The sequence below is a fragment of the Chiloscyllium plagiosum genome, chromosome 31 (assembly GCF_004010195.1).
Source record: "Chiloscyllium plagiosum isolate BGI_BamShark_2017 chromosome 31, ASM401019v2, whole genome shotgun sequence".
In the NCBI taxonomy this organism is placed as follows: Eukaryota; Metazoa; Chordata; class Chondrichthyes; order Orectolobiformes; family Hemiscylliidae; genus Chiloscyllium; species Chiloscyllium plagiosum.
Window position 1 is genome coordinate 19151097 of NC_057740.1, and position 25967 is coordinate 19177063.

Consider the following 25967-nt stretch of genomic DNA (forward strand, 5'->3'; position numbering starts at 1 on the left):
AGGGACAGGCCAGTATAAATGCCGGAGGAAACACCACAGAAGCGCTTCACAGGAGGCTCCCAAGCACTGAGGATGTCACCTAGACAGGGGACGAAACGTTTGCAACAAAAACTTCCAGCTCGGCGAACAGAACCACAGCAACGAGCACCCGAGCTACAAATCTTCTCACAAACTTTGAATCTTTCTTTCTTTTTGGAATGAACTGATCCTGCATCTTCTGCATTATACACAGAAATATCCGCCATTGTTCCTCCACTGTCATCCCTGCTAAGGTATTGCACCATTGAACTTTGGCCAGCTCCTCCCTCATAGCTCCAAAGTTCCCTTTATTCAACAGAAATATTGTCACTTCCGATTGTACCCTCTCCCTCTCAAATTGCAGATTGAAGCTTATTGTATAGATGAATTTGTATACCTTCCTGGGAGGTGTACAGCAGAACTGCACCTACTACGTGCAGCAAGTGGAAAACAGCACTTACACTTTCCATCGGAATTCTGGTAGCGCAGGGCTTTGACTGAGTGTACGCTCCATTCTATAATATAGGTTATTTGCTGAAAGTACCAGCCTGTAGCTCTGTTGTGTGCTGACCTATCAATCAAGTTTACCTGCTCCTTTCAATTGTGATGGCATTGCACCTTGCCATAGAGAAACATCCTGTGGCTGTTGCCTCAGTGTTTTGCAGTCCACTTAACACCTTTGTTTCGAGCAATTTAGACAATTAGACAGATGATGGAATGGTTTCCTGGAGATTTGTTTTTTTTTTACAGGCTTGCTGTTAGACACACATTGAAGTGACTTGCATTACCACATGAGGACCCCCCAAGGCAAAAATGGGCAGGGTTTGCTTGCAGATTCCTCTGGTCGGGGACACATTTCTTTTAGCTTGGATCAAGTTGATCAAACTGAATTGTGGATCAAGTGGAAGCTGAAGTAGGCGAATAGTTAGGGAAGAGTCACCCTCAATTTAGTACTTGTTCAGGTGTGTATATCTTGAAACAAAAGTGGTGAATATTCTAGTCACCTGTGCATTACACGAAGCAAGCTGTCTCTTGCTTGGAGGTTGAGTACACAAAATATGCTCCAGGAGGTTCATTGCCTTGTTCTTTCCAGTATTCCTGTCTAAGAAGGTAGGAGACATTGGATGGCTCAGAGTATTTGAGACCACAGCTTCTGCAATATTCACCTGAGGATTGAGCCTGAGCTTCAGCTCTGTGCAGTTTGTAACATTTTCAGCAAGCAATTCTCAATTTGCGCTTTTGATTTTGATTTTGGATTTTCATTCATCATAGTAAATCTTTCGACACATCTGTGCTTTTAAGTTAACATCTTGTCATGCCAAAGCATGGTTAAAAACCCAGTAGAGGGATATTTTCTCAATAATTACTGTTTGAGCCTGTTTGTTAAAAGTTTAACAACAACTCTGTGCCAAAAGTGTGAATTATTAGGTTTCTTTATAGCACAATAATATTGATCCAGATAATCTTTGACATAATTATTTTGTATGCATCACTCATTCAATTCCAGTTAAAATATCATTGAATACAGGATACACTAATGGATTACAGATGTATTATCCAATATCAAATTTAAAATCCAGCTGGGTTTTGCAATCATAAAAGGGTCCACAAAAGACATTTTGCACTAATTTGCTTTTAGAATTGTTTGGTGAAATAACAATTACACATATATGAACAATGAGGAGGTCTTACATATCTGATTGTCTGATGTCAATTGGAGAAGATAGGGCAGGGAAGATAAAAATAAAAAAAAATTAAAAAGGCAATTTTATAACCGTCATATTTGTAATTTTTAAAAAAATCTAAGGTAACATGAAAGCATAAAGATAGCCACATGGTCAGTGTTGAATTCTGTCTGACAACCAGCTTTGTAACTTGAGTTTTAACTGTTAAAGGGGGCCTAAATGGTTTTACTGATAAGATGTCAGACAGTCACACTTGTAGACAATGTAAAGGGCAGCTGTGGACATCCGGCTTGGAAATTGGAAAGTATTAGGAATAATACATTTTGTAAGGGCTAATCTTTAATTTGTTTAATTTCAAGGTAGAGTTGGGGATTTCAAATATCATTGATCAGCATTTATACCTGGACAAGCCATTAAAGGCCACTGTATCACTGAGTTACAAGGTTTTCCTGACATATCCCCGCACCTCCCGACAGGTCAGTGTGCTGCAATCTGGAATGGAGAAGGAGAGGAGCAGAGAGAGAGAGAGAGAGAGAGCAAGAGAACAAGGAAAGATAGAAGCAGCTAGTCTTGCACCTTAAACAGGACTTTCTTGTAGGCACTAATTACAAGATTACCATCAGATTTGTCTCACCTCCCTGAGGACTGGAGCCATTAAAAATTCCGTCAATGGTTTCACAAGTGCTCCCATCACCACCACAGACTCGACAGCGATCCTCCTTCACATCTGAACCCAAAGTATGATCACAGCCCACATGCTACAAGGGAAATAAAAGCAAAATACTAAGTTGTTTTCTTAAGACTACAGTTTTATACAATATCAGTTCTATTTGGATATCTTAAATTATTCTTTCTGAAATTTTTATGCAATTCCTTTTTTTAGGCATTCAAGCTCTTCAACTCCCCTAATACAGTACAAATAAAATTACCTCTGATTTCCTGCAAAAAGACTTCTAATATTTGCCCACACATATTCAAAGAAAAACTGTGAATCAATCTGAACCAATCACAGCATTTCTGTATCTACACTGCATATATTACATCTTGATTTGGAGATGCTGGTGTTGGACTGGGGTGTACAAAGTTAAAAATCGCACAACACCAAGTTATAGTCCAACAGGTTTAATTGGAAGCACACTAGCTTTCGGAGCAATGCTCCTTCATCAGGTGGTTGATGAAGGAGCGGCGTTCCGAAAGCTAATGTGCTTCCAATTAAACCTGCTGGACTATAACCTGGTGTTGTGTGATTTTTAAACTTTATATTATATCTGTTACATATAAAAATGCAGTTAAGGTCCCCTTCCACAATATGAACTAATTTTGTTTGGAACTGTGGCAAAGAGTGTATGAAAGCTCTCCCACCACTTCCCAATTGCTTATCACACCTCTTAGCCCTGCTTCCCATAACCTCTAAGGGGAAGCTGACAGTAAGCAAAGAGAGAGGGCCCCAAACTGTTACTATCCTTCTCTCCCTGGGGCCAAAAACGTATTTGGTTTTAGTTGGCTTCTAAAATCTCTTTGAAGTTTAACATGTCAGCTAGGAAAACAATGTTTTTGTCTATCTTTGCCTCTTGTGAAAAACCTTTATTTGTATCTAAGTTCCAGTTGAAAACTTTGGCATAAAAATTAATGAAGATAAGAAGCAGAGAAGACATACTAGAAACATTTGAGTACTTTTTCTCTAAAACCCATTTCCCTTACATCATAATTGGTTGAAAAAAGTGTACAGATGCAAGGCATTTTAATTTCTATTTAAGTTGTTGATAACTTGTTCAAATTCACAAAATTAAATGCTCCATAGAAATTTGATATTTAGTGAGTTTGCCATTAAAATAAACAAATTACTTTGGACTTGGTCGCACATCTAATTACTTGTTTGGCATGTGACTGAGAAACAGGCAAGAAGGGATCGAATCATACCTTACATTCTCCATTGACACAGATATCAAGTGAGTCCATACGACACAAGGTACCATCCACTACAGCTGAAGCACGTTCAGTATAGAAATTGAAGCCCATAGCTAGACAGTTCAAAGCACAGGGTTTCACACCACCTATATTTAAAACAAGAAATTAGACCCACTTTCCACGTAGAAGGAGGAAAGGAAATTAGGATGACAAAATGCTTTACGAAATGTACAGGGTTTTTTTTAAGTATAGTTCTAAAGTGATAATTCTGAGGTTTGGAGTTCAAATTCCACCAGCTAGATTGAGAATTGGAATTGGGTTTATAATATGGCCATGAAGCATTTGGCTCGTTGTAAAATCATATGAGGGGAGGTGACCTAATGGTATTATCACTGGCCTGTTAATGCAGAGACAAGATTAGAGTGGTGCTAGAAAAGCACAGCAGGACAGGCAGCATCTGAGGAGCAGGAAAATTGACATTTCAGCAGGAGCCCTTCATCAGGAAAGTTAATGCAGAGACCCAGGCATTGTTCTAGGGACTGGTGTTCAAATTCTCCTAAGGTGGAATTTGAATTCAATAAAAATATGGAATTAAGAGTCTAATGATAACCTCTTGAGGAAAGAGTCTAATCTGGAACTAAGAGTCTAATGTTGACTGTTGGGGAAAAGAAACAATCTGCTTCACAAATTTCCTTTAAGGAATGAAACCGCCACCCTTACCTGGTGTGGCCTACATGTAACTCCAGATCCACAGTAATGTGGTTGACTATTAACTGCCCTTTGGGTAATCAGGGGTGGGTAATGATGTAATCAGGCAGGGACACCCTTATTCCATGAATGCATGATAAAAAACCCAACTGATTCTCAAATGTTATTTTGGGAGTTGAAACTTGACCATTCTGGACTTCAGTCCAACAACAACATGGCTGACTTTTAACTCTCCTCTTAAAACACATAGAAAGCATCAATGAAGCAGTGAGGTATATTTGCATTACTATGCAGATCTTGCACATTGATAGCAATGCAGTGCTAATGTGTTCATTTGACATTGCTAGCCTATTCACCAATGTGCAGATATGTGCACTGCAGAATGATATCACAATGATCTCAACTTGCCACCGCTGTGTTAATTAGTACTCAGCAACTCAGCAGCTGAAGTCAGTTTGAACAGCAGCAAGTGTGCCCAAATAGATGGTGTGGCATTGGATCCCTACTAGGCCCAGCTCTCACTAACATGTTTGTTGCATTCCATGCAAAACACCTGATGAAGGAGCGTCACTCCGAAAGCTAGTGTGCTTCCAATTAAACCTGTTGGACTATAACCTGTGTGATTTTTAACCATGCAAAACAAGTTTTTGATGGAATGACACCTAACATCCTACCTCTTGCTACCTCCAGTGTAGATGAAATGTTGCTATATTTGAATTTACTTATGCATGTACACATTTCCCTACAATGAATAACTATCTGGTGCTCAAATACAACTTTGAAATTAAGCAGTCAAATGAGCTCACCTTCCTAAATGCCCTTAAAGAATATTGGCCAGGGTTTTTACTACTGTCTACTGAAAATCTACATTCACTGGTTAATATACATGCTGGGATTCTTATAGTTTCACCTGCTGTAAGACTGGCCTTATCAGCCAACTTGTACTCTGGGGCAAAGTCATTTGTCCACCATATAAGCTTGATGCTGAAATTGGTACACAAAAAGCAACCTGCAGGATATAGGCTATCATGAGTTCATTTTCCCATTTGTATCATGCAAACTCATGAACTGGCCTAAGACCCCTGAAAAGTGTCCCGTCTACTTCAGAAGGGTTTAATTCCCCTGTTCCATAAACTTTCTGAACACGTTGATTGACCGTATATAAAACAGTTGTTTTCCCTTTACAATGGTATTTCTTATGAATAACCTGATTAATACAAGACAAAAAACTTTGACTAGACGCGTACATTTTTAGAATTCTGCTCCAGTGGCTGAGACCTTGATTTCGGGACTGGCCCATCCCAACAATGCCCTCTCTCCTCTATATGTGTTTGGAGGAGAAAGCGGGGGAGGAAGAAGAATTGAGGAAGACAGGCTGCAGAAGTGAAAGATGGCAACTACAAAAACAACAAGCCTCCAATGTCTGTCAACACAGATGATCCTATTTCAAACTTTTTAAGAGCCTAACCTGCATGAGCATGGGCTTGGATCCTGTATAAGAAAGTTTCATTAAATCTAGAATCTAGATTAAACAACACCACCACACTAACATAGTCAATGAATAACTTGAACTTTCCTTCACAAGCCCCTTTCAGACAATATTAAGTATATCACTGCATTAAGCAGGTAATGAATATGATGTTTTTACACTATGAGGTTCATCTTACCCCCGTGGTATGGTTTCCAGTCATAATATTTCCCACGAAATGCGATTTTATTAAACTCTGCACACTGCTTTTCTCGGAAGTCCTGAGACCCTGGTGGACAGTCCTACATAAAGCAGGGAAAAGAAACATTGTCAAAATGCAACATTCAAAAAACAAAGAGAAAATCAAGTTAAAATAGAACACAGTTCCTTTATCATTTTAAATTTCAATTACTCTCACTTTATGGAAAATAAGATGGAACATCTTTGCTGAGTATTTACTATTGGAAATCAGTTGCAGATTGACTAATATGCGACATTGAGTGTACAACACTTGCCGAAGTTTGATGCGCTGTGACAGACTCGGTAGTGGGAAATTTTCACACAAGACAGTCTACTGTCCAAGGTTTGGAACATATAATTATATATATTGTATATATTTTGTTGATGTAAAGTTTCCTCAAATTAAATGGAGCATTTTACTTTGGAAATAGATATATCTTACGAAGGGAACTGTCAAAGAGTCTCCCACAGCTAAATTCTGACATCTTAAAATGATGCCACAGGCAGTAAAATAAGCTGAAAACTGAACTGACAGCCATACAGTTGACATCTACTAGTCATCCTGAGTTTCAGGTCAGGTCAAACTGAGGTTTATTGTAGAGGCCACTGACTTTGTGCAATAGCCTAATACATGTGTTACTGAATCAACAGCATGTGTTATGTTTCTTCTCATTTTTATTTCAATTCAAATCAATGGAAAAATTGTGGAGAGATGTAAATCGGGCTGGAGATGCATCATTACTGTTCCATACTGATGAAAAGTCATAATTTATTTAACTTTTGTTACTAGAGAAACATAATGTTTTTAGTTAAAATATCCTTTTAAAGATAAATCATTGATAACTTGATTACATGAATGAGTAGTAGCTTGCTTGTATTAACGAACTAGGGCAGAACAAAGCTTTTTAATATCTTGTTGTAACAAATGATCTATGGACTTTGCTTTCTTATAATTTTTTTAAAAAGTGATTCATTCATGGGATGTGCCCGTGGCTGGCTAGGTCTGATTGTGAGTTGGAAGAGTTGGTAGTGAATTGCCTTCTTTATCTCCTGAGGTTCTTGGAATTCTAGAACCATCCACAGCGCTATTAGGAAGAGCACTCCAGATTTCACCAGTGACAGTGAAGGAACGGTGATGTAGTCCAATGCCTGGAGGTGGTGTTCCTATGTAACTGCTGTCCCTGTCCTTCTGGGTGGTAGAGGCCATGGATTTGGAAGGTATTGTCAAAGCAGTCTCTTTAGTTTTTACAGTGCATTTTGTAGATGGTACACACTATTGCCACTGTGAAGGAAATGAGTATTGACGTTGCTGGATAGAGTGCCAATAAAGTAGGATATCTTGATGGTGTCAAGCTTTTTGCATATTTTTGCTATGCTGATCCAGGTGAGTGGAGAGTATACCATCACACTCTTGATTTGTGCCTTTGAAGATGGTAGCAGGCTTTGGGGAGATAGGAAACAAGTTACTCACCACAGAATTACTAGCCTCTGATCTACTCTTGGAGCCAAAATATTTTAAAAGCTGGTGCAGTTTAGTTTCTGGTTAATAGTAACTGCCAGGATGTTGATAGAAGTTCATTCACTGATGGTAGTGCCATTGAATATCAAGGAGAAATGGTTAGATTCATGCTGATTAGTGATGATCTTCTTTGACCTTGGCTTGGCACTTCTGTGGCACAATGTAACTTGCCACTCATCAGCCCAAGTCTGGATGTTATCTAGGTCTCGGTCCATGGTATATGGCCATGGACTGCATCAGTATCTGAGGAATCATTAATGGTTCTGACAATTGTGCTTCCCCACGTCTGACCTTAGGAATGCAGGAATGTCATTGATGAAGCAGCTGAAGATGGTCAGACCTAGGACACTACCCTGAGGAACTCCTGCAGAGATGTCCTTGAATTGAGGTGACTGATCTTCAACAATCACAACTATCTTCCATTGTACCAGATATGATTCTAACCAGTGAAGAGTTTTCCCTCTGATCCCCATTGAAACCAATTTTGATAAACCTCCTAGGAGCCAACCTCAGCCAAATCCTGCCTTGACATCAAGGGCCTTTACTCTACATTGCCACCTTGAGTTCGGTTTGTTTGTCCATGTTAGGACTATGGTTTACTGACATCAGGTGGAACATGAATTGAGTATCTTTCGACGTATGACTTGGAGACTCTAACAATGAACTTTTCTGCCACTTTGCTAATGATCAATAGTAGACCTGATATATGGCTGATATTCTACTTCATTTCCACTTTCCCACATTATCCCAATATTCCTTTATGTCTTTAATACTAGAAAGTTACAATCCCCATCTTGAATATATTCAATGGTTCAACCTCCACAGTTTTGCACAGTATAGTTGATCTCCTGGAGTTTTACTCAAAATCAAAAAGGAGGAAATAATTTATTTGCTAATCTGTCCCCTTTTCCTCATCTCTCCTTCTCTATTTCCTTATCTATTTTAGTTTCTTTATGGCTTCAATAACATGGTCTCAGTTATTCAATAATTGGCATTGCAGCTTGCTGGTTATAGTCCTGGACTTTTATTCCAAAAGTAATCAGTTAAAATTATACCAAATCAGGTTGGAATAGTGAACTGAATGATATCTGTTAACGTGTGGGACAGTAAAAGCTCATAAGCTTCTTTATTGTCCTTCAAGAAAGGGAACTACTTGTCCTAGCTTACATATTCACACCATGTGGTTGTTGCCAATTGCTCTCATACTATACCTCAGAAATTTTAACTATCTGTTACTAAGTAAAAATAATCTAATAAAAGAAAGAGATTGAAAACAGAGATGATTCTGCACAATTTCAAAATGATCTTAGGCACTTTATCATTTACAATTTCATTCACAAACTTAGCATGCAGCACCAAATTACATCATGTCATTTTATTACAAGTCACTTACGTTTGAAGAGGTATGTTACTGATACTATTGTAATACTTCATGGTATTGTGTCCTCAAGGATGAACTAGACACAATTCCAGAAGATGCTGAGTGTCCCACTTCACAATATGTAGCAACTCTCACTCTACCAGTAATGAGCACTGGTACAAATGTTTCCTTCCGGGTTATTAAACTGGAGAGCATTGGTTAGAGCAGACAGTATGAGTGAAAAGAAGCAAGTGGAGATGGCAACAAAGGATCAGGAAAGACGTTGATTGTTGGTTTAATATTAGTCAATTTTTTAATTCTGGATCTGATATTATTGAAGGTTTGTTATAAAAACACCTTGCTTTCTGACACCATTAATTATTGATGCTGCTGTCTGGGTTCTTGAAGTTTCTGTTAGCTGTTATATCAAATACATTGAGCTCCAGTATATGGGAGGTTGTCTCAGCCAGGAAGTTGCTGCAATGAGCCTAAACTTAACCTTCTATGACCTGAATGTACTCCAAAGAATTTTAACTGAACATTGACAGGGCATGCAAGGAAATGGCAATAAGAGGTAAATGAATGGAAAGGTAAGCAAAGGAAAATTATTGTCTTCTTCCTGAGAGCAAAATATTTCTTCACTATACAGGTTCACTAACAGCTCAGATATTTCCCACATAGAAACTGGAAGCTGACTGCTCTTGAGGAAACCTGGTAATGCAAAGAAACTTATTCCTAAGGTGAAACTCCTAAGTTGAATTATTTGCATTAGCATGCATACACTATGACACAGTGTTATGGGAGATATAATTAGGATAGAACATTACATGTTGGATCAGGGAATAATAGAATGATTCTCATAAACTGTAGACATTCCAAGAAATATTGATTCCCCGAAGATTATGGAATTGTTGCATAGAATTACACCCAAATTATATTACCAACACAGGCTGTTCAACCTACATAAGATCAGATTGTCCCAATTCCATCTGTCACCTATTTCATATACCTTTACTTCTCTCTCCTTCAACCATTCACTTGTTCTTGAAATTTGATACTATCTGCTTCAATCATTAATTCAGGTAATTCATTTCACAGCGACACAGTCACCATGTGAAAAGATGTCTCCTGCTTTTTGCACTAAATATTTTATGCATAACACTGTAACTATATCTCCTCATTCCAGATGCTTCATTCACTGAAAATAATCATTTTGTATCTCTCATGAGGGGTGCAAGGGGCAGATTAAGGAGGTGCCCCTCATCCCCATCCTTTGCCTGCTACCAGTCCAAACAGTGATAACTGCTAGGTTGGTGTTTGGCATTGGGCCTCTCCTACCAGTGGTGCCATCCCTACAGTAACAGAATGAGGCCCTTAAGTGGCTAATAATTGGCTGTTTAACAGTTTCAATTGGACTGTAGGTAGGCAGACTCATATTGCCTTCCACTTTGTGTATAAAACTGTACATTGTGAGTGTGGATGGATGGTAAGTACAAGTCTGGCATTTATAGCATTTTGCGGACTTGCCCCCATCTGTCAATTCACCATCCCCCTTCCCCAAAGGGACAATAAAATCCAGCACCACCAACTATTCTTTTCTACTTTCTGTGCCTATTTCAAATGTTAGAGATGTTAACTTAATCCTCAAATTATTAGTGAAGATCAAGAACAGAAGTAGTTTCAGAACAGAATCTTGACTTCTGATGATTCTAAGGAATTTCCCCATAACTTCTATTCCTAATTTCTTCCTACTTAATTCAGATTTCTACCTTTGTCTCACTGCCATGGGAAATTACTTCCAGTTTCTGATAAAACTGTGGTTTAATGACACCTGGATATTGCAGAAGCTACAGCCTTATTTAAAATTGAGCTGCATTTGCAATTTATTCTGACCACAATGCTTCATATAGTTATATTACATTCAGGCCAGTGCAACTCTATTGGAATGAGTTTTTATGAGTACAACATGAGCATCTAACGTTGGTGATGGGCCTAATAGGAATTAATGACGTATTGTCACACCATGAATAAAAACAGTCTTGATCCTCTCAAGTGAAGACTGTTGAACTTTAAGAACTGGCTGAGGTGATAAAAAAAATTAAGCAAATAATGCTATTTTCTGGAATTAAAACACACAAAGGCTCACCTATTGAAATGATCAATTATGTGGAGTCCAGAAAATACACCCAGAGTGAAAGAGCACAAAAGGACCTCTTAAACTTGTAACTTAAAAATGACACACACCTACACTTTACATGATATAATGTTCCTGACTTACCAAGAGCAGCACCATAGGATGTTCTAGTATTATATTAAAAATGACACCTCAGTGCGCAGACATCACACTGCAGACAGCACACTTTGCTGCAGATGTAAAAGAATCTTTAAAAAAAAAACAAAAAAAGCCAGTTACTTAATGCTGGGTGCTTATGATCTAGAGCCAAAACCGATGAGTACTTTATATTCTCTATTTGAACAGCAACTAAGCTCAACAGGACCTGAGCTTCTGTTTATATCACCAAAAGTGTGACTTTTGTCCCTTAAACATGTACAGCTCTAACTTAAGAGAACAATTTATGTTGCATTGCATGGTGTAAAACTCTTGTCCTTATAATACATTTCATCTGACTTAACATGATGTGAGAGCTACAAACAATATTAGAAAGGTAAAATTCATATTTTTCCCCAAAAGTGCCTCACTTCAGCTATCACACTTCTAGACCACATCTTAAATATCACAAAGTCAGGGTTACACTTGCACCTCATTGTCCTAGATTTCTTATGCATGCAACAAGGAGGTTTGACACCTGATACAGAGTCAACACAGCAAACAAATGAAAACCAACAATTTCAAAAAGTTCCAGTCAAAAATTATCAAAGGCTGCCCACGTACTGCAATGTCACAGAACCCAAACAAATTACTCCAATTGCTTCTTGAAAACCTTTCTGATTGGCTAATTACTACGGAGTTTAGTCTTCACAAGGGACCAGTTCTGTGCGAAAGAAGGTAACACAGAATTTAGAGTCTGTGGATAGAACTACTAACATTTTTCCTGTAATTTCTGTGCTATTTTGGAGGTTAGGAGATAGAGAGAGAATTTAAGACATATAATCATCATCTTAACCATGAACAATAAAGCATAAATCATAGCGGAGGTGATGACCTATAGGTTTTATCGCTAGACTGTTAATCCAGAGGTCCAGAATGTTCTGGGGACCTAGGTTCAAATCCCACCACAGCAGATTGTGGAATTTGAATTCAACAAAAAAAGTCTGGAATTAAGAGTCTAATGATGACCATGAATTCATTGTCGATTGTCATAAAAACCCATTTGGTTCCCCGATGTCCTTTAGGGAAGGAAACTGACATCCTTACCTCGTCGTGCATACATGTAACTCTAGACCCACAGCAATGAAGTTGACTCAAATTAGGGATGGGCAATAAATGTTGCCCTAGTTAGTATGCCCTCACCCATGAATGAAGAAAAAATAATCAAGTGCAAAAACTAGGGAAATTGTAGTGTGGTTAGTGAAATTTCAGCTTTGCTTCACTGCTTAACCTTTTTGTTACATTCACCTCTTCTATCAATGTCTCTCTCCTCTGCATCTCTCTTTCCCTGTCCTCTATAATCTTTTCACATACTTTTTCTCATTTGCTCTGTTTTTCAGTCTCACTTTGTTTCAAATGCACTTTTTGTAAATTGTGTCCTCTTCAAATGTATTTATTTTTCTCCTTCATAAGTTCATCCAGTTTCAAACATTTTCTCTTTCTGGTTCATAAGAACTTAAAAAATACTAACAAGAGTAGGCCATTTAGCCTCCTGAGCTTACACTGCCATTCAATAAGGTCATGACTGATCTGATTGTGGACTCAGATCCACATTCCTGCCTACTCCCGTTTGCCTTTGACTTCTTTTTGAGTCAAGAATCTATCCGCTTCTGCATTAAACCTATTCAATAACCCAGCCTTGACCGATCTCTTGGAAAAATCTCCAAAGACTCATGACCTGCCATTTTTAAATTAGCATCTTCTAGTTGCAACATCCTCACAAGGGAAATCCTTTCAGAGTCCACTTTGTCAATTCCCTCAGGATCTTACATCTTGCAATAAAATAATCTATCATTCTCAAACGCTCCAAAGAATCCATGCCCAGTCTGGGCAAGTGTTTTGACTCTGGATAATTGTTCCATCCCAGATGTCAGTCAAGTGAACTTTTTCTGAACTGCTTCTAATGCATTTATATTCTTTTCTTATACAGGCGCACTAAAGCAGCACATACATGTAGTCTCACCAAAGCCCTGAACAACTGTAGCAAAACATCCCAATGTTTATGTTTCACAGTCATCACAGTAAACATTCCATTTGTCTTCTTCACCACTTACTGTACTTGCATATTAAATTTTTTGTGGTTCATTCTCTCACTCCATATTCCACACCTGCCACATGCTCCTTTCTGGAAGGAGAAAGTGAGGTCTGCAGATGCTGGAGATCAAAGTTGAAACTTTATTGCTGGAACAGCACAGCAGGTCAGGCAGCATCCAGGGAACAGGAGATTCGACGTTTCGGGCACAGGCCCTTCTTCCTTTCTAGCTTACTGTTACAGTATTATTACTACTCTGGTACATGTACAGTGTAGGAAAAGTGGGCTTATTTTGGACATGCCATATACATTCAAGAGAAACTATGAGGGTAATCCTTAAATTATGCAATGTTTGAAATGCAAACTGTGATGAAAAGTATATCGTGTGTATTCTAATTTTGGATTTGGGTTTTAAAATAGAGGCAAATGGATATGGGTTAGTTCTGTAAAGTTTTTTTTTAAAGATTGGAGAGTATTGAAATTTAATTTGAAACAGTGACCTTATAAATCCATCAGTTCCAAGAGTTCAGTGCTTGGTGTATTGATTGAAAAAAATGCTCATACTGTTGATTTTACGGCAAGCAGAGTTAACACATAAGGCAATTAGTTTAGTTTTGCCTTCAGGACAGAAAGAAAAGCAGTTTCTCTTGTTAGGAGAATCAGGTGCAGTTTGGGGGAAACCAGTCACCTCAGCAGAAGTGAGTACTCGTCTGTGGAACTTCCAACTTCCAAGCAAGTCAGAAGAGTTTAGATATCAATTCTCAGGTTGCTAGATTTTAGGCATTCAGAAAAACAAATTCACACTAGTAGACTTGGAAGTGAATTGTTAAAAAAATGATCTCAACACGCCAAAGAAACTGTAATGCATTAGTTAAGAATTAAAAAGCTGAGATCGCAATGATATTTCACTGGGATTGAGTGTCTGAAAATGCTGATGAAGGGCTTTTGCCTGAAATGTTGATTCTCCTGCTCCTCAGATGCTGTCTGACCTGCTGTGCTTTTCCAGCACCATACTCTCAACTATAATCTCCAGAACCTGCAGTCCTCACTTTTCCCTTGAGTCTCTGTAATGGCTGGTTTGGGAAATATGTTCTAAAATTTGTGTTAAGATAGTCCCCACTGCAGTATATATAAAACGTTGTTTCTTTTCATATTTTGTGTAATGAATATATATTCTACTGTTAAAGAACATCTGCAGCATTATGTGATTATATTTTCATGACAAACCAGTCTGTTAACCAAATGCAAATATGAAATGTGTATTCTATCAGGCCAGGTTTGATGTGGGATTGAGTTATCCAGTATTACTATCAGCGGGGATCATAACAAATCAAAGGAATAATAATACCCACAGTGGTTACCTGCAGTTCCAAATGAAAATTGACATCTATCTTCACAATGACTTCAGCAATAATATTCAGAGGTAGATGCATTACAATCAGGTAAGATTAATGTGTACGAAAAGCTCTTGGTAGGTGCTGATACCAGTGAGCAATGAGAGAAAAGCTAAAGAAGTCAAACTATTATTTGGAAACCAGTTTATTGTCTAATTAAAATTAAAAATGAACAGCTTACACAATTCTGCGATGGAAAATAACTTAAGGAAAGACCTACCTAACTAAGTCAATCTCCTTGGTGGTCTCACTAATGATCCCATTACATAAATAGAATTTTGTCAACAATATTTTTAAGTATTTATGGTCATGTTGAGCCCAGGAAGATTTTGGAAGGTTTCAGGATTAAAGATTAAAGGCAGAGCTTGATCATACAAAGATGATTCTGGCAGATAAAACTGTTGGACATGAATTCATTTGCACTGATTTTTGAGCATATCTGCTCAGACTCTCCACTTCATTGGAACAACAGTGTCAATTCTTTTACCACCACTTCCTGAGCTCTGCGCACAACAGGAGGTGCCAACAGCATAGTGACACAGCCTATGGTACAGGTAGGCCTCTTCTTGAATGGAAAGACAATAGTGTCCTTACAAACTGTACACCAGGGCCCATGGAGGAGTCTAGACTACTTGTTGTAATGCTGGATGAATGTGGGTGGGCAGAAAAGGCCTAGCAGAGGACCAGAAAGCCCATAAAGAGACCCCTTTAAAGGAATGGATGCAGCTGGCCAGGATAATCAAATCCCAGAATCTGGCCTTAAGGATTTTGACTACTTACGCAAGAAGTCTAATGTCCTTCATGTTGGTGGGAAAGGTCAGTAACATCTTCCACACATCAAATCACAAACATCTCATGCTGCTCATTGTACCTCACCCCATTACCCAGCAGCACATTGTGACATTCAGATATAGATATCATTCAGGTATTTCATTTTATCACCACACATCTGCCAATGTTGATACAGCCTTGCATCTTCCGTACCACAACATTCCACATTACTGAGAATTTACGGCATTTTCCAGCATGATGAGCAAGCTGCTGATGGTGTGACTTTGGGCCTCGTACTTCCTAGTCCTCTCTCCACTTCCCTACACTCTGAAGAATCTTCTACTTCTAAGTTTCTGCTTTTAGATACAAAAAGCTGGCACCTACCCACTGGTAACAGTGGAAAGAAGACGGAAGATAACAACAACACTGCAAAGATGCCCTATTAATCAGTTTGATACTTCTCGTAAGCAACTGGTAAACTGGCAGTGAATTTACACTGGAGTCAAACATAGAGGAGGGGTCAGCACATGGTGATGAGTAATTGAGCACAAGTATGTTCATTTGCCAGTTCAGCAGAGGATGAGTTGACAGAAAAGCATGGCTACAGAAAACTCAGCAGTAGCCTGACTGTGCTTCTTGCACAATGCTCAACGAAAAGGCTGCTCCATTGCAACTCCCCTTGTGCCTAGCCCACCAAGAGGTGGTCAATAGTTAAACATGCATTGCCTGCTAGACTTTGGATACAATAATTGGTTAGTGTCACCAAAGGACACTTCCCGAGAAGAAGTCTAATGTCATCTAAAAAAGAACAAATAAATTATTAGCTCTGTAAACGTGGCCTCAACACAGTGGCACTAAAATAATTGATCTTTGGGTGCTGCCTGTATCTACTAATTCAGCTTCATTCACTGCATCTAATCTGAGGTCAATCCAATGAAATCTTTCTCCAGCACTCTGGGTAACAACACCAAGGGTGGATTATTTTGTCTGGTAGCTCTTAAAGACTACTGACCTTGTGAAAAATGGCTATAACACAAATAATTTAGAATAGTGCCATTTCAACATGCAACTCTGAAGTCCACAAGCATACTGTGGACAAAATTGTGTGTGTCATGATGTTATGGAAAGCAATGTTATTAAAGCACAACTGGAGGTATTAACAGGCTTTAATCCCATAGTATCTAGAGCAAATTTTCAAAATACATATACAGTACCAAAGAATTGTTTCAGTAGGAGTCAAGATACTTTACTCATTTATACACTGTAACTTTGCAAGACGTCACTTTATGGAATTATTAACTTCTAATTTTGGATCAACGAGAAGAAAACAATCCTTTTTAGATAATTGCTTGCCTGCTAACAGTGTAAGTACAATTAACACTTGAACAATTCACTACCATTAGCAAGACATAAAACCCCTCTTTACAGTGCTTTAAAGTACAATGTTAAAACAAAGAGGAGCTTCTTAAAGGGGTATCAATCAAGGGATACCATCCTAAGAAGAATGAACAACAATATCTTCAACAGAGCAACATGGAGAAAAGGCAGAAGATGTAGACAAAGAATAATCATTTTGGTCTGCACTGCTGGGCTGTCCTCCAGAATAGGTAGTTTGTCATTTTTCTTCTGAGTATCATCTAGACCTGGCGCTTACCATCATTCAATAATCCAGCTAAATGGTAGGTAATCAGTCATGCCTCCATTCAAAGATAGAAACAGTAAAATGGGTTATTTTCCCAAATATGGGAACAAATTATTAATAATCCCACATTTTATAAAGAATAATCAACATTTTGTCCATCCACCTATTTTTATCAAATATTGTCTCTTTTATTGTGTGCTTAAAGTCACTACTGCTAACTATATATTGACAAAACAGTCAGGGCCATCTCAGGCTGTGAAAATCTACATATACACTGTCCTGGAGGCTGCTTGCTCTTTATTAAGAAGGTTCGTCAATGCATTATGTACTGTAACACATTGTTATTTATCACTGTATACAGGTTATCAGGTATAGCTATCTGGGGTAATGCCCAAGACCTCATTCTTCACATCCTCATTCTAAACTGGCATCTTTTACCTTACTGATGTTAGCAACATAGGATCAGTTACATTGAGTCCGTGATTAAGAAAGCGAATGCAATGTTGTCTCTTATCTCAAGAGGGTTGGAATATAAGATGTACTACTAAGACTTTATAAAGCTCTGGTTAGGCCCCATTTGGAGTACTGTGTCCAGTTTTGGTCCCCACACCTCAGGAAGGACATACTGGCACTGGAACGTGTCCAGCGGAGATTCACACGGATGATCCCTGGAATGACAGGTCTAACATATGAGGAACGGCTGAGGATACTGGGATTGTATTCGTTGGAGTTTAGAAGATTAAGGGGAGACTTAATAGAGACGTACAAAATAATACATGGCTTGGAAAAGGTGGATGCTAGGAAATTGTTTCCGTTAGACGAGGAGACTAGGACCCGTGGACACAGCCTTAGAATTAGAGGGGGTCATTTCAGAACAGAAATGCGGAGACATTTCTTCAGCCAGAGAGTGGTGGGCCTGTGGAATTCATTGCCACGGAGTGCAGTGGAAGCCGGGACGCTAAATGTCTTCAAGGCCGAGATTGATAGATTCTTGTTGTCTAGAGGAATTAAGGGCTACGGGGAGAACGCTGGTAAGTGGAGCTGAAATGCGCATCAGCCATGATTGAATGGCGGAGTGGACTCGATGGGCCGAATGGCCTTACTTCCACTCCTATGTCTTATGGTCTTATGGTCTTATTATCATTTGCATGAATCCCATTACACCACTCTAATATGTCCATTCTTTTGTTGTTAATCCCATATTATTGCTATGTCGGTTGGTCTATGAATATGGCAAGGTTCCAATAGTAAGCATGCTCCAAAAGTTCAGAAATTCCTACAGGATAGAAGCTTGTGTAATTGGGCCACACACCTTTTAACTAATACATGTTCCTTTTCTATCTATTTGAAACAAAAACAGTATATAACAGACATCAGACAGCAAGAGAGAGAAATGCAGGATGGGCAAGACCTGAAGAGTGATTAAAAGCCTCTCGTCAGATGTTCTTATACTATCATTTAATTTTAGCACCTCTTCTACTCACCTCATCTTTTTTGAAAATGGCACAATCTCTCACAACAGCGCAGGATTCATATTAAGCCATATGATTTGTTTGTTAAGCGGCATATTACTGCAGAACTGTAATGTATATTCTTTTCATGATCCGATTGGCTCTCATGACATGATATTCAGAGATAATAGATGCACAGGTCCTAGTATGAACTACCAAGTTATATCATTCAGCCTAAATGATAAGCAGTAGCACATTGTGAATACATCTTTTGGAAGTTTAGTCAATGAACTGCAATAAGATGTAATTGGTGAAACTTCGACCAAATAAATAGGATTCAGGGTTAGCAAAATTACAGGAGCGCAACCTATTGCTCAAAGGATGAGCTTAAATGTTCCTATAGTTCCTAGGTACAAGAATCACAAGACTGATCTAAAAATATATTTTGTTATATCATCTTTGATGCAGTCATTTGAATGAGATTGAATGTCATACACAAAGGTTTCCAGACTACTAAGGTTGATAAGTAATGAGAGGTGAGAATAAGGATCAAGATGGATGTAATGATGAAGTTTAAGAATGACATGTTCATGTATGAAGAGGACAGAAGAGAACAGGACCTAGATTTGTCAAAAGAGACTTTTGAGTAAACAGGGAATGTTTAGATTCAGGTGAAGCAGGTTAAGTATCTAAACTGAAGATTGAGAAGTGAAAATGTGATCAGATCAAATAAAGGTCTGAAGCATAGATGCAATGGTGGAGTGAACAGGGAACAGTGAAGGTAAGCCCAGTTAGTAATGGGTAATGAAGGAGTAGATCAAGGAATATATAGAGGAAAAGACTGTCAGCTGAGGACCAAAATCATCTGCTAAAAGACTTTATCTACTCAGTTTCAGTACACATTTCAGAACTTGGAGATGCATTTACGATACACATTTACGGTACAGAACTGTATAATTTTAATATGGTATGACATATTAAAAACTACTAAAACACAAAACAACAAGTAATTATCAAGACAATTTACTTACATCAATGTTACATGATCGAAAGCGCTTTCTCTCTCCTAGACAGTATCGTCCTCCGATAGTGGGTCTGGAGTAGGAGATAAACATGAGGATGGCAGGTTCAGGCTATTTTATTTAATGCGGCTGATATATTTTGAGAAGCAACATGACCAAGTCTTATCAGAGGACATGGACATTATTTTGCTTCTGCTATATTAATTGGCTTTTGATGTAGTTTATTTGTTTGATTTGTCCCAAAGCAATGCAGTGATGGTATTAGCTTCTAAAAATGCAGGAATATTGTTTACTGCATTTTATACAATGCTTTAAAGTATTGATACAATGATCCAGCTCAGTTTTCTACTAGCATCTGTTTCCTTTCTTCGAATCTACCCCCAGACTTAATCAATCAAGCACAGATCAGTTACCAGACTCCCAAACTCAAATACTGCACAGAACATTTGGACATTATACTTTAAAGTCATGGGAACATAGCATTAAATTTCCACTGATACAATCTTTTTTTTAAAATGCATATTTTCGTAGCTTTGTGACTTGTATGTTGGAGCATTGTGCCCATCATTCAAACTGTCTAGACAAGTTGGTAGTTAATCATCGCTGGCACACATTTATACTCTGTACACTGCTAACACAAATTCCTCTTTGCTGAATATTCAGATGGATTAGAATTAAGTAAGGATCTTATCATTTGTTGTTTAAAGATGTAACAAGGTCAAATTAATAAGGATTCCACTGAAGAGTCTGATGAAGATGTCTGAGGAAGGGTTACCCGACCCAAAATGTTAACTCTTGATTCCTCTCCACAGATGCAGCCAGATTTACTCAGTTTTTCCAGCAATTTCTGATTTTGTTTCTGATTTACAGTATCTGCAGTTCTTTCAGTTTTCATTTAGAATTTCACTATTTGTATTGACTGATCCACTGTGGCATTGCCCATGGAAAGTCAAGACTTACACAGAATGAAATAACAATATGGTCTTAATTTATTAATGAAGTTCTAACGGCAGTAGCATGTGATTAAAAAACAAATAAATTTGTGATTTGAAATCAGAGCAACAGCTTACCAATGCCATGCAATAGCAACAGCAAATAATTCACGTATAGAAAAGGAATGCTGATCAACATTGTAACACAGTTAACTATGTACCAATGTGTTTATTATATAAATACAATGAGCAGTTGACAACACTAAACTACTAAATTCATAGCGAACGAAACACCAATTATTAAATAATCCAGCAGCAGCCATGGGAAATGAAATGGAAAAGGAGATCATATTGAATTAATAAATTTATAGTCTAATAAATCAACAAAGTAATGGAAAGCAGTGAGATCAAGTTATTAAAATAATGGAGAAATCATGAATCAAAGGATTAATGAAGCCATAGATGTCAATGAATCGGTAACTCAATTGAACAATCAGCATAACAAAAAAAAGTCAATAAATTATCAAATCAGGAGGCACATTAAATTTGTGAAACTGCAAGCACACAAACCAGCTACTGAAATAATGCAGCAGCAATTATGAGGTAATTAATCCTCCTTTCCTATGTTGGCCATGTCTCTGTTTCTGCCCCATAGTTGTGAACTAAATTCTGCCAGTTTCATCAAATGTTCAATTGCCAAAGCACTACAATCAATTATTATGAATGCATGCTGTAAAATTATAATCATGCTCACTGTAAAAGACTTAAAGGAATTAAAGAAAACCTACAGTGTGGAAGCAGGCCATTCGACTCATTGCATTTACACCGACCCTTCGAAGAACACTAGACACTCTCCCTTTTTTAGACTTTATTCCTGTATTTGTGTGTGAGTTTGACTATTCATATAATTACTATTTTTTGCATGGTTAGGAAATAATAAATCATGGTGAAAATCCATCAATAAACTTAATGCAACTCACACTTAGAAAAATGTAAGATTCACCCTATCGACAAATGGGAAGGTTGATATTCTGAAGGGATGAAATTTGAAGAATTGAACAGGCTCCTTTATTTTAATCTTTTTAATAATCAGTAGTTCCTACATGCTTTAAAGACGTGTAGTGAGAATGTTACACTACAATCCCCATATCTAATGTTGGAGAGGAACAAGTGCAATGATGAGGTTAATAGCAGAATAGGAAAGATCATTTTTACGTTCATGTGGTTTCTAAACGTATACAAGTAATTCTGAACATGCTGTAAAGAGGGACATGTTGCATTCATCAGGTCAAATACAAGACTGGCACATTTCAAAAGATCACAACATCTTTTTGTACAAGAGAAAAGGAAATTGGTTGGTTGGGGAGTTATCTCTGATTGCCTGAGATGGTGTTATAAAGAAAGAAAGGGAGATTTTTAAGAAATCTAAGCTCTTGGGTAATTCAAAAAAGGGCAAGGCTTGTTTACAGAGAACAGTATCTGCATATGAATGTATTCTACTTCTAGCAAGTGTAACTAAGCTAATTATTAGTTTGGCTCATTATTTTAAATTGGTCATAAGTGAAGCTATTAACACAATTAAAATTGGGCAGCACTTTTTGCTAGGTAATCCTAGAATTACATCTAAAGCAGATGTGGCTTTCTCTGTGGCAATACCTTAACCATTCAAACATCTTGTCAATAAATCATCATCTTTTTCTCCTGTACTATAAAATATTGTGTTACTTTGAATTTGTCATTCTTTAATTTTTCCTGCTAAGCGCAAGACAAAAGTATCATCATATTTCTTTCTTCAATAATATTCCTGTTTTGTACTATCAAAAATACAATTATATAAAATTAAATTTATCTGACTGAGCTCCAATCCTACAGGATGCAGTAAAAGAGATAATTTATGCATAAATCAGAAAGACTACAAATATACAGTTTCATAATTTATTCTTGGTATTTGAAGGATAATTAAAATAAGAAAATTTAAAATACACTTGTAGAGACAATAATTAAGCGGATCATTTTAATATGCATTGTTATAGACCTTTCAGGTATATACTTATAACAATGCTATATATTATTTACCTACCTTGGGCTGTCACATTGCCTGCCAGAATATGATACTCCACCTCCACAGGTCCTGCTGCACTCCCCCCATGATGACCAGGGTCCCCAGGCCCCATCCACTCCCTCTGGTCTAGTGCCGAATGGGACACAGTCTCTTTTATAGCACCACTGTAACAGAAATTTTAATTTAAACTTTGCATAGCAAAATTAATTCAATTGAAATAATTTATAATCGATGAGTTGAAAGTGAGTCAAAGCATCATACAGGGAAAATGTGCAAGTTAAATTGCCCATAGTGTTAGGTGAAGGGGTAAATGTAGGGGAATGGGTCTGGGTGGGTTGCGCTTCGGTGGGTCGGTGTGGACTTGTTGGGCCAAAGGGCCAGTTTCCACACTGTAAATAATCTAATGTAATCTAAAAAAAACATTTCCACATTATGACACAACATACCTTACATATTTTATATTGAACTTGCAGGAATATTGTGCCTTTCATAGTCAATGTCACATTCCACATCATTGCCAATGAGGAACATTTTCAGTGTGGTTACTCGTATAATGCAATTTGATATATTGTAATTTTTAATATGTCACACTTTGTAGGTTAGTATTTCCTTGAGAGAAAAAGTGTAGTTGATATACTGCAGTGATTTAATTTGTCTGTTCATTCTGTCATCAAATGCTAATTGTGAATCATATTTTATATTAGTTGGATGGACTTCATAATTGATTATTGCTACAGCAAGATCAATGTTAATGAAAAAGATGGGTGATGACATTTGATATTGATAAGTGAAAGATTCAGGAAAAAATATAGGGATAGAATTGAATACTCAGTAGAAGGGACTGAAGGGTGTGGATAAATCACGACAACTCAGTGTTCAAATACACATTCCTGGGTGCAGGTTAAAGTGTAAAGGAGATCATATAATTTAGATTGATTAGTATGGCATTATGAAAATAATCATGAATTTGTATAAGCCATTGCTTAGGCTAAAGCTAAGAATATTGATATGGACCAGACCAAACACCCTCAAAACATGTTAGGATCTAGGCTATCTCCTTGACTTTTTCTTATTTTAAAGGCAAGGGCCAGCCATTGTATTCCAGGTACAATTTGATTGGCCAAACTACTAGGCTTGAAGCGAAGCACATTTTATTCATACACTATAATTAAAATACTCACAAAATAAAATTAAAATAAAAACTGGTTTAACTGTAACTCTATCAAAGTACTTAACAAAATTATAAACTACTCATTAACTGTTCCAATATAGTAACATCCCATAAACACATCCTTAGCAAAGGCAAAGTCAGTAAAATAGATTGTCTCACATGCAATTCTAGCAACAGGAAGAGAACACCACCTTTTAGTTGTAGCAAAGAGAGAAAGACATGTAGCAGATTTCACAATCCCAACAGCTACTGAAAGTTGAAATCCTGGTTCTGTGGGAGCTTGACCCACCCATTCAGGCTATTTTTACTGTTCCAACTTTAAAAAATATCCCAAGGCCTTGCAAATTCTTTACTGGCTTGAAGCAGACTGCACACAGCCTCTGTCTTAGCCTGTCTGCATAAAAAACCCAGCACATAATATACCTCCAAGCCATAGTATCATCATAGTATGATTTGTATAAAGGTCTCTGTAACCTGAATGAGTGTATAAATTCATAAATGAATCAGAATCAATAAAATTGAGACTCACTTCAGATCCTAGGCCTATTTCCAATGGAGCACAGGTGGCTTCTCTCTATATCTCTAGAATCTTTCTGCACAATATGAAAATTATGAGCTGTTTTATCTTTTCACTATACTTGGTTTTAATCATTCCCCAAGTACACTCACATTCCATTTAAGATTTATTTCATGCGCATATTTTCTCTCCGAACATATTTTTATTTAAATTGTGAGCTTTGTTGACCTAACTTGTCACAAAAATGTGATTAATGAATTAGGATTTGTAACTGAATTATACTAAAAACAGTTCAACATCTCAATTATAGTAGACTTTAAAATGACAACTTAACATTATCACAGAGAGAAAAAAAGAAGACAAATTTATAGTTACCCCCTTTTCAATGGTATTTGATTGGCATACTGTCCCCTCAGCAGCAGGAATGCTGTTTGTAATACAACGATTGCTTTTACTAAGACACCACAACTCACTGCATACCTCCTACAAATAAAACATTCATAGAAAGTATCAAGCACTAAAAACAAAAGACTATGTTTAATAAAGTTAATTGTATGCCTTAAGTTATAGATTTTGATGGCACACATTATTTTACAAAAATTAATTGCGGGACAATGCAAGCAAAAGGTTTTCATAAATTCTTTAAAAGTCATGAGCAATATTCTACAAGTTGAGGAAAGCCTTTTACTTAATAGTTTGGGTATTAAAATTATAGACTGGCAAGCTTCAACAGGGATGTCTCCTGCCTTTAGGAAGTTTAGCATAAATCTATGCAATGATGATTTATTGCCTTCAACTTGATTCTGATACTTGCTGATGGTTGTAAAATGTTTTTGATATTGTGGACTGTTTTTAAAAGATATTTCAAAGATCTGTTGGTACTATCATTTCTGTTGTCTCTGGTTTGAGTTTTGCGTGGAAACCTTTGACACATTGTTACTGATTCCAGACCATGTTCCACTGGAATCCCCTCTCTTCATGTTTAAATCTATCAGCGTAATCCTCTTTTCTCTTCTTCCTTATAAGCCTGTTCAGCTTCTTTTTAAATACTTCTGCACCATTCCCTTGCACCACTTCTACGTGATACATAGATCTACATTCTCACCACTCTGAGCAAATAGGTTTCTCTTCAATTCCCTATTTGATTTCTTGATGACTATCTTATGCAGTTGACCTCTAGTTATTCACAGTTGGAGACGTGGGCTGGAATTGTTGCAGCAATGAGTCCTTGATGGTGGGACTAAGTGAGAAAGACTTCCACACAAAGGCAGGTCAGTTGGCCACTTACAATCACGTGATGGCCAGCTAATGAGTTAGGCTCAGTCAAGTGTCCCAGCCAATTGTGGAATGGGGGCAGGGACTAAGTTGCTGACGCATCTATTATCTTAGGGGAGTGCAGGTTCAGTTGCCACATTTAAACAGCCTGGGCAGATATCCATTCCTTCCAAATTAAAAGTATCTTTCTGCCTATCTGAAAGAACGATTTTGTGCTGGAAATGGTGACATTCACCCCTCACCTACCATACTTGGATCCCGGAGTTACTGTCACACCTGCTCTGCACGGCAACCATTAATGAGAAACGTCAACCTTGTAATCCATGGCTCACTGTGTTTTCCGCACAAGAAAAACAACCTTTACTCAATCTCATTCTGTCAAGACCACCTTGCCCATTAAACACCATCTTTCACCAACCGTAAAACTATGAGCAAGTATTTCTCATTTGCTGCCAGTGTATAA

At 37.6% G+C, this 25967-nt stretch overlaps 1 protein-coding gene across 1 annotated transcript in view; it reads right to left on the reverse strand.

The window, feature by feature from the left end:
- Positions 1 to 25967, reverse strand: part of LOC122565296 (A disintegrin and metalloproteinase with thrombospondin motifs 6-like) — a 149676-nt gene that overhangs the window by 32420 nt on the left and 91289 nt on the right. Inside the window, exons 11-16 of the mRNA XM_043721104.1 lie at positions 24605 to 24712; positions 22560 to 22705; positions 19557 to 19620; positions 5987 to 6089; positions 3624 to 3757; positions 2338 to 2461 (exon numbers count right to left, since the gene is read on the reverse strand). Of these exons, the coding sequence (XP_043577039.1) occupies positions 2338 to 2461; positions 3624 to 3757; positions 5987 to 6089; positions 19557 to 19620; positions 22560 to 22705; positions 24605 to 24712 (679 nt within the window). The remainder of the gene's footprint in view (positions 1 to 2337; positions 2462 to 3623; positions 3758 to 5986; positions 6090 to 19556; positions 19621 to 22559; positions 22706 to 24604; positions 24713 to 25967) is intronic.